This window comes from Euleptes europaea, chromosome 2 (genome assembly GCF_029931775.1).
Source record: "Euleptes europaea isolate rEulEur1 chromosome 2, rEulEur1.hap1, whole genome shotgun sequence".
Classification (NCBI taxonomy): Eukaryota; Metazoa; Chordata; class Lepidosauria; order Squamata; family Sphaerodactylidae; genus Euleptes; species Euleptes europaea.
In genome coordinates this window covers 84,336,983-84,347,753 of record NC_079313.1, presented here as the reverse complement: position 1 = coordinate 84,347,753, position 10,771 = coordinate 84,336,983, and the positions used below count along the sequence as shown (strand labels likewise).

Genomic DNA, 10,771 nt, shown 5'->3' with positions numbered 1-10,771 from the left:
TCAAACCAGGTCTTTCATAAACTTAACATGCCACTGTCAGTCCAGCTTGTGCTTTTATTGTGCATCAAGGGGAGGTTCATTGACCTCCATTGAATTTTACTGTACTTGTTAATTTAAGGAACTTTTGCACATTGTTATTTTAAACAGTGTTTGTACAACATTTCAGTATTTTGTAAAAGTAATGGCGAAGCTGGATCCTTAACTAGCGCTATTCTCTCCCTTTAAATCTGTGTGATAGTCTGTACACTTGAGACTCCTGGCTGGAGTAAGAAACTATGCATCCCTGACCCTCTGTAGTCTCACCAAGCAGAAGGCCCCCCTGGAACAAGTAGCCAAAGTTGTTTGGAGATCCAACCTAAAGTATACCAAATAAAGCTTTACTTTGCTTACAGGTTGGTCTGATTGCAGTCCAGCAAGAAAACCAGTTACCACTGCTGGGGTTTTCCTATACCAGTGGTGGCAAACCTATGGCACGCGTGCCAGAGGGGGCACTCAGAGCCCTCTCTGTGGGCACACACACCATCGCCCCAGCACAGAGTTCACCTGAGTTTGTTACGGCATGCGAGTGGAGCGTGCTGGCTCGGCTGCTGCAGCCCGGCCTTGAGCTGACCTCTGGCCTGCGGAAGGGGTGCGCCAGGGAGGGAGGGAGGCAGGCTCCGGCCCCAACAAAGGCCTTTGTGCGCAACCCAACGGGTTGGGCAGTGCCAGGTGGCTTAGCGGCCCCCGGAGGCGCCCCAGTGGCCAGCCCTGAATGGCGTCTTTGTGCTCCCTCACGTGCAGCCTCCCTGGCCATGTGAGGGATGAGGGGCGGACAATGGGCCCGCCGCAACTGGAGAGGAGCCGTTGGCATTCTCAGGCCGCCTTATGGGATTAGCCCCACCGCAGCCACCCAGCTCCGGCGTGTAATGGTGCTTTAATGAGGATTAGATGGAGGGGCGAGGGGGAGCCCCCTGATGCCCCCCTCACCTCAGGCAAGGGCACAGGGACGGCGGCTGCGCGGGGTGGCACCAAGGGATGCCAGCCTCCCGGAAGTCGCGCTGACCTGCAGTTGGATAGGCAGATCTAAGCCCAGGGTCCCCTTCCAGACCTGCAATGCTTTCAGAGTCTGAGCACTCGAGAGTAGGGATGCCAGCCTCCAGGTTGGACCTGGTGACCCCTGCCCCCCAGAATTACAGCTCATCTCCAAACTGCAGATGTATTCAGGTTAAATTGCCGTGTTGGCGCTTTGCGATAACTAAGTGGGTTTTGGGTTGCAGTCTGGGCACTCGGTCTCTAAAAGGTTCGCCATCACTGCCCTATACTCTTCAGCTGCACAATGGTCCAGTCAATGGGGAAAGTTGGTACCTAATAGCAACACAAGGAAACTGAATGCATGCCCTAGAGCTTTTACAGTAGCACCCTTAGAATCCTTTTCTGTTAAAAGATGTTTCCCCCACAATGTCACCTCTTCCTTACTTGTGTCCTAATACTACGCAGTGGTGCTTTAGCATCAATTCTTACCGGGTATTAGAGTTAGCAAGGACATATCAGTACTGTGCCTGAAATATTTAAATTCTGCAAGCTCTTGTTGACTGGAAGCGGGGGTGGGGGGTGGGATTGGTCAAACACAGTGCAATCTCCCACTAATGTCTACAAGATCTCTATGGAGGGCAAAAGTCCTTTTTACTTCCAAATAATGGAATCTGCTGCCCATCTTCATTTGAAGAGTTAAACTAATAGTACAGTTTTCTTGTAGCTGCTTGTTGAGTTACATACAATTTTTCACATAAAGGAAAATGCCAGTAACTTCCAGAGGAGCTGAGATGATAAACTTTTAGAGGTCCATGTATGTGTATGTTCCATGAGCACTCCTGGAATAAGTTAAAATGTAAAGACTAATTGCTTAGTAACAGTATTCTGTTTGCCCCTGGCTAGACAGCCATCAAAATGTAGTGCATTTTCCTATTCCTGGAATGGAGTTGTAGCAGGCAGAAGTTCCCAGCTGCATGGTAAACTACATATCCATATGAAGCAAAGAATCCTACTAGTCATTAGCTTCTCCTCTCATTGAATATAATTTCTATAATCAACCCTAATAGAGATGAACAGAAGCTGGTGCTGAAGCTCCGCTGTATGAATCATCACAGCATGGATCAGCTTTCCTTGATGGTGCAAGATCTGTGCAGTGATGCTAGTACCAAATGTCCTCCTCTGGACATGTGCAGGTAAGATACACAGAGTTTTGAGATGGTGATGTTGACTCTGCTGCTTCAGTGGTTCAGAGTGTTCTGGACATCCACAAAGCCCATCCGCTGCCTTCGCTTCCTTTGCTCTGTCATCTGGAATTAAAAGCAAATTTAAGAGAGAAGTTTGGTTCTGGCCCTCTTCCATTTGCCCCATTCCAAGACTTTATCAAATATACAACTGTCAGGAGCTCCTAAAATGGTGTACAGGATTTCTAACCATGTTCTTTACGCTGACCCATGTGCCACGGAAACTGCTGCAGAGGTATTGTATGTGCACTGTGGCTCTATACAGTGTGCTAATGCAATGCTTCACCTTTGTGTAAACCCTAGAAAATATCCGTACTCCTCTGCCACCATTTATTTCAGAGGAAGATGTAGGTCATCTACTCTTTAAAGGAAATGGAAGCTGTCTTTAGCTGCTTGTCTGCTGTTGTTTTTCCCTTTAAGGGAAACCTCTGGTTAACTTCCGCCAAACTATGGGTTTTCTGCAGAACAACGTTTGAAAGCCATTGTTAAGATGATGCAAATAGCCTGTTGGCTGGATCATGTACTTGACTTGGGAAGAAGGGAAAGTCAACTTTTATCTTAAGAATGATGGGAGATACCAGGGTAGTGAACTGGAATTCTGGTTGCAAAATGAATATACTCATTCATAACTCTTATGAATGACCAGCCTTGCTCAGAAATTGATATATTTACTTGGCACATTTATCTTGTGCCTCTCCACATCCTTAAGGCAGCAGATCTGGAGTGAACAGTTTTCTACTAAACCTAATCTTGAGCCTTGACACTATCACAGCCTGATTATGGCTGGAGTCACTACACACAGTGTAATCGAGACATTACAAAAGTGGCCCCTATTACCCGACCCTTTTCTGGAAGTGAGGTCCAAGAACACTTGGTCTATCATATGCACAAATCAGCTGCTTAGTTGTCAGTTACTCCAGCGTGTGTCAGGGTTGCCCTGTTGTTTATCTAAAAGCAAGTGAATGTGGTCCAAAATAATTACATTTTGTTGAAGGGCTCACAAACGGGGGCCAATTTTGTGACAGAATGCCTAAAGATATTGCTTTTTTTTGGCCCATTGTGAGGCTGCTTGTTGTCTGGGCGTTGTGAGGCTGTTGGTCTCGGCAACAACCAAAAATACACGCCAACAAGCATTCATCTTCTTGAAGCTTCTGTTACCTGCTCCTTCAGCTCATTCAGCTGCGATGTGAGGTGGGATACCAGCTTCATAGTGGAATTTAGTTTATCTTGTAAACACCGGATCTCATTCTGTTCACCTTCTCCTTCGTTGCTGACTAATGACATGGCTCGCATTCGAGGGAACCAGTCCAGGTTCTTGTTCTGAAATGGTTAATGAGGCAACAACACTTTAAAGGAGGGAAAGGCTCACCTATGCAGAATTATCTACCAGATCCAGATTTTTGAGGTAGTGTAGCACATCATGCCTTCCCCTGGTGTGTGAGTGTTAAACTAATCTCAAGTCTTGAATGTTCCATTTGTAATTTCTAGATACTCTGAATCAAGTTCCCAGTAATTCACAAATGTTTGTATGAAAATACTCAACAGATTTTTCAAATTCTGTCTTTCTCTGTGTGGGCAGGAGGGAAGTGGTATGCCTTCGCTCACCCATGGCTTATTTCCATTCAGTCCTACCCTCTGTCAATTCTCCCTCATTTGGGCTTCAGTTCTGGAATAAGTCCAGTTGGAAAAAAATGCCTAGGAAGTGAGGCTATATGGAATTAAGCTGCAGGTGGGTGGAGGGTTCATAACCCGCACACACACTTAGAAGAGTTAGTTTTTATATCCCAATTTTCTCTACCTTTTAAGGAGAATCATACCAGCTTACACTCACCTTCCCTTCCTCTCCCCACAACAGACACCTTGTGAGGTAGGTGAGGCTGAGAGAGCTCAAAGAGAAATGTGAGTAGCCCAAGGTCACCCAGCAGGCTTCATGTGTAGGAGTGGGGAATCAAACCCGGTTCTCCAGATTAAGAGTCCACCGCTCTTAACCACTATACCATGCTGGCTCTTGCACACCCATGCTGCCTTTTTGCTCTCAAGTGTAGAACCTGCTTTAGCTTTGATTTGGCAGACAGATTAATATCTAATTTCAAGAGAGATGCTGTGCAGTTTGAATCTTATTGATACAATCTACTGGGAGTTCTTTTGCACAAGGTCAGTTTCTTGCGCTGCTTCATTTCAGTGGGAGCTATCCAGGAGGACGCCCACTGCATTGTACCCCTACATTAAAGTTGTCCAAACTAAAGGACACAGTCCTCATACACACATTATTTCGATGCCATATTGCAGTCTTAACTAATAGATAATGGTTCACCGGCAGTATCTGAACTAGAAATAATCAACTAGGATCCCTGAGGTGTACCAATTCAACAGTTAAGGAAGGTGTGGTTGATCTGTGTCAGGTATTCCTGAATATACTGTCTTAACATCATAAGAAGCGCCTTGCTGGATCCGATCAAGAAAAACAGCAACAGCAAGGCACTGCATGGTCTAAGAGTGAACCACGATCTACCTTCTGCCCTCCCTTCTCTCGCTTCTTAAACAGCTTGCGAAAAATGCCTTCTCTCAAAGTGAACATTTTGGCAGCAGATGAACATGTGTCCTGCAATGCACAGCACACACCTTTATCATTTGTGCTACATAGCTCTCAGGTCCTGTGTAGTCCGTCTTGTTCTTCACTCGCACCAGCACTATGAAGTATAGGTAATTCCACATGTTGTGTTCACATTTAATGTGCTCTTCAAAAGACACTGTCTTGTTGTCAAACTTGTCTCTTTCAAGCCCTAAAGAGGCAACGAAGAAGAGGGCTGCTGTGTTATTTACGTACCACTGGGTCTCTCCCTAACTTCAATTCAAAGCAATTTGTTCGGCAAGTGTATTTCTGCAGGGCACCTGTTGCAACATGTGGTGATCTGAACAGCATAGGCCTGGCATCGCCAGTCTTGGAGAGCCTGTGGTCACTTTTGGAATTTGGGAAATGGGCACTGTGGCTGCCATGGAGGACTGGAGCCAATCACACAATGTTGGGAGGTTGCCGGATAGAGACAGTTGTGACTGAATGGGTGCTCCTTGCAGGCACAAAGGTGATGCTTCCTGAGTTCTTCTGAAGCATCACCTGCTCCCGCGAGGTGGAGAACTGGCAATATGCTTTGGAGGAGAGATGCTTTGCAGACAATGTGGTTGGGTGGGCAAGTTCCCTTTGATTGTGTTAATGTTTGCCGTGCAGCATTAGCTTTCATGCAGTGATGCATAGTTTACTCAGTTTTGCAGACAAATTCTCAAAATGAAAAGCGTGACTTCAAAACAATAAAAGGATGAAGCAGGATATGTCCACTTTAAGATTTAAATGTCATTGTAAGGAGCATAATGTAGGAAAGGGAAAATCTCATGCTCAGGATATGAGAGGAAACCTGTCCACAAGCCATCGGAAGCAAAAAAGTGATTAGCGGTGTGCATTCAGTAAAGCCGAACCAAAAAAAAGTCAGAAAATACCTTGCCAGTACTTTCCAGCTTTCTTTTTGGGCCTGAAAAAATGGCTTTTCCCCCAGGATTATTTCGGGATCGCTGGCTATAGTGATAAAACCCCCTTTTAAAAGACAAAATTGTGTTGGCACATTTGCACCGAACTCCACAACACTTTAAAGTTTAAATCCCCCTTCTTTTCAGTTATAGTCGATGGGAATCTTTCCAGAGCTGTTGGGGGGGGGGCTGTTTTTTAAGGTAGAGGCACCTAATTTTCAGCATAGCTGCTAGTAGCTCTCTTACAAAACCCCCAAGTTTGGTAATTATTATCCAATTTTATGAACCCCCATTTTTCCTCTATTAGAAACAATGGATGATGGAGAGCCCTCCTCTTTGGGGGCCCATAAAATTGGACCCCCTGACCCAATCTGTAACAAACCTGGGGGTTCTTCTAAGAGTCACCAAAAGCTATGTTGAAAATTTGGTGCCTCTACTTTAAAAAACAACCCCCCCCCAAAAAAGTCCCGGAATGATTCCCCATATGCTGTATTGGAGCTGAATTTTTTTAATCCCCCCCCCAAAAAAACCGCATTAGTATGAGGATTCAGGAATATTCAGGAATCCCAAAAAAGTTCGAGTCCAATATACTCAAATCCTAATTTTCCTGAATTTTTTTTTGCATATCCCTAGTTGTGATCTGAGAGTTTCAATGGGACCTCTACCTCTGGTTTACCCCTTCTTATGGCATGCAGCCACAATTCATCCCCTCTGTATTGTTTCATATCAGGGAAAGAGGCTGCCCCCCTCTTGTTTGAAGGGTGGATTGAAGGATCTTGGGTGATGCTAGTTGAGTACACAGAAGAATCTGTGAAAGGTATTTTGTTGAGTACCTACCACATACAAAACATGTTGTCTTCAGGATCTCTTCTTTTTTCTGCTTCTCACTCCTTAGATCTGCAAAAGTGTCTATAATGACACCAAAGATGAGGTTGAGGACTATGATGATGACAATGAAGAAGAAGAGGAGGTCGTATATCACTCGAGCAGGAAACAGAGACTCCTTTAGGATAGAAAAGCATGGGCAGTCGTTAAAAGTAGGCATAGCGTTCTCTTTCCCAGTGTTGTGCTCTGATATCAAACTGCTCTGCCCTCAAGAAATTGAGGGCAATCTAGTTGCCTTCTCAAATATGGCTAGATAGGAAGTAAAGAATATGATGGGTTGTCAGAATGTCAATGAGAGCAGTGTGTGTAGATTTGGTAATATAAAAATTGAAACAGGTAGCTGGAAAGAGTGATTATACAAGGTGTGTAATGTAGGCATGGAAAGATCTCACAAAAGACTAGAAAAGGCAAAGCATGTTCCTCCGGCAACACATGGAAATGTGGTGTATCTGGTACTCTTGTCCGTATCAGAGGAGAACCATGTAAGGAAACTTCTATGCCATCTTCGAGTATTTGAAGGGCTGTCTCATAGAGGATCGTGTGGAGATGTTTTCTGTTTCCCCAGAAGGTCAGACCGGAACTAGTGGGTTGAAATTAAATCAAAAGAGTTTTCAGCTAAACATTAGGAAAAACTTCCTGACAAAGTGGTTCCTTAGTGGAACAGGCTTCCTTGGGAGGTGGTGCACTCTCCTTCGGAGGTTTTTAAGGCTAGATGGCCATCTGACAACGAGACTTGTTCTGTGAATTTAGGCAGATCAGGAGAGGGAGGGCAGGAAGGGATGTGTCAGTGCTTGGCTCGCATGGCCCAGGGTAATGTCGCTCACCACTTTGGGGCCAGGAAGGAATTTTCCTCCAGGCTAGACTGGCCAGGGATCCTGGAGGGGTTGGTTGTTGTTTTTTGCCTTCCTCTGGCATAGAGCAGGGGTCACTGGGTGTGGCGGGAGGTAGTTGTGAATTTCCTGAATTGTGCAGGGGGTTGGACTAGATGACCCTGGAGATACCTTCCAATTCTGTTTCTAAAGCACCGCATTCAGTCTGGCACTCCATTAAGCATTTCAGTGGAATATAATCATACTTTACAGTGAAATGGACTACATCCATATGTAGCTTTTCCTTATATACAGATTGCTCCAAATGAACTCACGTTCTTGGATGGCTTCCTGAGGATGTCCCCCACACCGCCTCCATTTCGGAGGCCATGATTCAGGACTGTGACAATGCACATGAGCAGCGTGTCACAGGCACGTTCTGTATTATCTTCGTCCTCTTCTGGAACAGAAACAAAAGCAAAGTCAGCAGAAGAGCAGGGCTGTAACCTGTGGCCAGCCTTCAGAATGCTCTCTTTTCTATCTCTTAGCTGCATTACTGATGTCTACAGAACGTTTGGCTGCTTTCCCTAATCACTCTTTGTTAAAAGACATGAAAGAAAATATTGGGGTAGCTTTCAAGACCCAGGTGAAACAGTTCTGCTTGTACAACTGAGTTTTGGGAAATCCTTTCTGAGCTCTGCTACTTGCTGTCCCTAGTCCAGAAGAACCCGCCTTTCTTTCCTATTAAGGTGCTAAGGATGTGCCAGCAAAGCACCTTGAATTGCAACCAGGAAATCAGCTTCCATTTTGGGTCTCAGCACAAGAAGCAATAATTTCTCCTTTTGGTAATGTCAGAGTACACTATCACGGTGCAAGGAAAAAAGATGAAATATTCATCTTCACATCCTCAAGCATCTCTACTAGGGTAAGCTGCTAAACAAATCCCATTTACCTTCCGGCACCTCAGGCATAACAGTACCAGATGTACAGGTAATTTTGTCACTGCTGCACGACTCTGTAAAAGCTGCGACATTTCTTTGCATTTCAAAAGGCATAGCTGTAAACATAAAAGAGACCACAGCATTGTCAAAACATAACCTTTTGAGCATAATAGACGTTTCCTATAACTAAAGTTATGTCAAAAATCATCTCAAATTACGTGTTTTGCTTAAATTTGGTATTCCATTTTGCCTTCTAACCAGTTCCACTGACCACCATCAATAGCATTCCTCCAGTGGCAAACCAGAATGTGATGTATGTGGCCCTTGCCAGCCCACTGAGACCACATTCCATTACACGTGACCAGAAATGTTTTTGCCCAACAACTGACATATGCTTGTTCCCCTAATAAAAGGATATTACAGAATACTGACAAGCAGGAATCTCATGTTGCATCTCCTTAATGTGCATGTCATGTACTCCCAAGTTACTGCCTTTCAGAGTATCAACAAGCTAGTGAAGACTGAGCCTTTGCAGTTATTTATCCTTTGTTAAAAGGCCCAGTGGAAAAGCCAAAAGGTAATGGTAAAGGTCCCCTGTGCAAGCACCGGGTCATTCCTGACCCATGGGGTGACGTCACACCCCGATGATTACGAGGCAGACTTTTGTTTAAGGGGTGGTTTGCCAGTGCCTTTCCCAGTCGTCTTCCCTTTACCCCCAGCAAGCTGGGTACTCATTTTACCGACCTCAGAAGGATGGAAGGCTGAGTCAACCTTGAGCCGGCTACCTGAAACTGACTTCTGTCAGGATCGAACTCAGGTCGTGAGCAGAGCTTTTGACTACAGTACTGCAGCTTACCACTCTGTGCCAAGGTGAAAACAAATAGCAGTGGAGGTACCAGTATGACCCACAGTGCCAACTGGGGTTGCTTCAGGAATTGTTGCATCTTAAGTCCTTTTTATTTAAACTTGTATTCTTTTTCATCCTTCTCCCATTTCAAGACACAACCAACTCATGTTGAACCCAAGTCCAACCCACAGCCCAGTTAAAGTTGAAGTGGCAGGATTTAATCAGATTTAGCTTAACTTAGTTCAGTGAGAACAAACTGCTCTAAGGATGCAATCCTGTGCTCACTTAGGGTTGGATCCAGACTAAATTTTCCATTAGTGGAATGGAACTTTCCTGCCTCCTTCTTCCCTCTGCTGCCCACTTGTCTCCAAAAACTGCTGTTCATAGGAAAAAGGAGCCCCCAGGAACAGCGGGGGCAGTGGGGGTGTTTGCAGAAGGAAAGGGAATTGGCAGAAACTGACAATTTAGTCTGGATTCAACCTTTACTTGAGAGTACGTCTTAATGAATAAATTGGGACTTGCGTGTGTGTGTAAAGTGCCATCAAGTCGCAGCCGACTTATGGCGACCCCTTTTTGGGATTTTCATGGCAAGAGACTAACCGAGGTGGTTTGCCAGTGCCTTCCTCTAAAGTGGGACTTACTTCTGAGTAAACATGGATAGGGTGAGCTACAAATCAAAAGTTCTTAACTTTCTGACTTGAGCTGTGAAATCATTAATGAACTTAGCAGGACCAATGCCTTGAATAATGCAGATATTGCAGATAGTTGTCAAACCTCTCTCATTCATGGGTATTTCAGAATGAAGGGGGGGGCTTGTCTTGAGTAGTGGATGGGGGTAAAAGACCTTTAGATTTGATGTTGGGCAGCGGATCCACCTCCATGATGAAGTCATCTTTTAGAAAGAGAAAGCCTACAATGGAGAAGAGGTAGACGAGGATGAGGGCCAGGAGGGCTGTCAGCAGGATGGAGCGTCCATTGCGTGTCACACTTTTGATGACATTGAATAAGGTCTCCTCCCGGTAGATTAAGTCAAACAGCTGAAATAGAAAATAATAATAATAACATGCCAAAGAGGAAGGGGGGAGGAAAGAATTCTGAAATCCTTCATTCTTCTTAGCCTCAGGGTGATGGGCTGCTGTTCATTAAATCATTCCACTAGACATTAGAATTTCACTTTGCTGATAAATATGGTGAGTCAACATGAACTCCTTTCCCACAAAGGAATGAGGACACCTTTGGAGTCTGGCATCCAGGTTCCCAGTCTCTTCCTTGGCTGCACAATTTCCCTAAATAGGAATTGGTTTTTGTTTCGCTCGACCATACTTGCCAATCTAACCATAAGAATGTATTTCCCTCTAGACAGCTTAGAAAAATGAATATTTGCAGTCTCATCTATCTTCAGAAAACAACAGACATAGATAAAATAGTGTGTGCAAAACAGGTAATCCAAAACAGGTAAGAAAAAAACCCTCCTTCTTACTACATCCATTAATAAACCACCGCTATATAGACGTGATT

General features: G+C 44.7%; 1 protein-coding gene across 1 annotated transcript in view; it reads right to left on the bottom strand.

Moving 5' to 3' along the window:
* Positions 1-2,236: 2,236 nt before the first annotated feature.
* ITPR3 (inositol 1,4,5-trisphosphate receptor type 3) overlaps positions 2,237-10,771 on the bottom strand; it is a 126,055-nt gene continuing 117,520 nt past the window's right edge. Inside the window, exons 52-58 of the mRNA XM_056845363.1 lie at positions 10,098-10,290; positions 8,418-8,522; positions 7,801-7,925; positions 6,609-6,774; positions 4,875-5,035; positions 3,411-3,572; positions 2,237-2,318 (exon numbers count right to left, since the gene is read on the bottom strand). Coding sequence (XP_056701341.1) covers positions 2,250-2,318; positions 3,411-3,572; positions 4,875-5,035; positions 6,609-6,774; positions 7,801-7,925; positions 8,418-8,522; positions 10,098-10,290 — 981 coding nt within the window. The 3' untranslated portion in view covers positions 2,237-2,249. The remainder of the gene's footprint in view (positions 2,319-3,410; positions 3,573-4,874; positions 5,036-6,608; positions 6,775-7,800; positions 7,926-8,417; positions 8,523-10,097; positions 10,291-10,771) is intronic.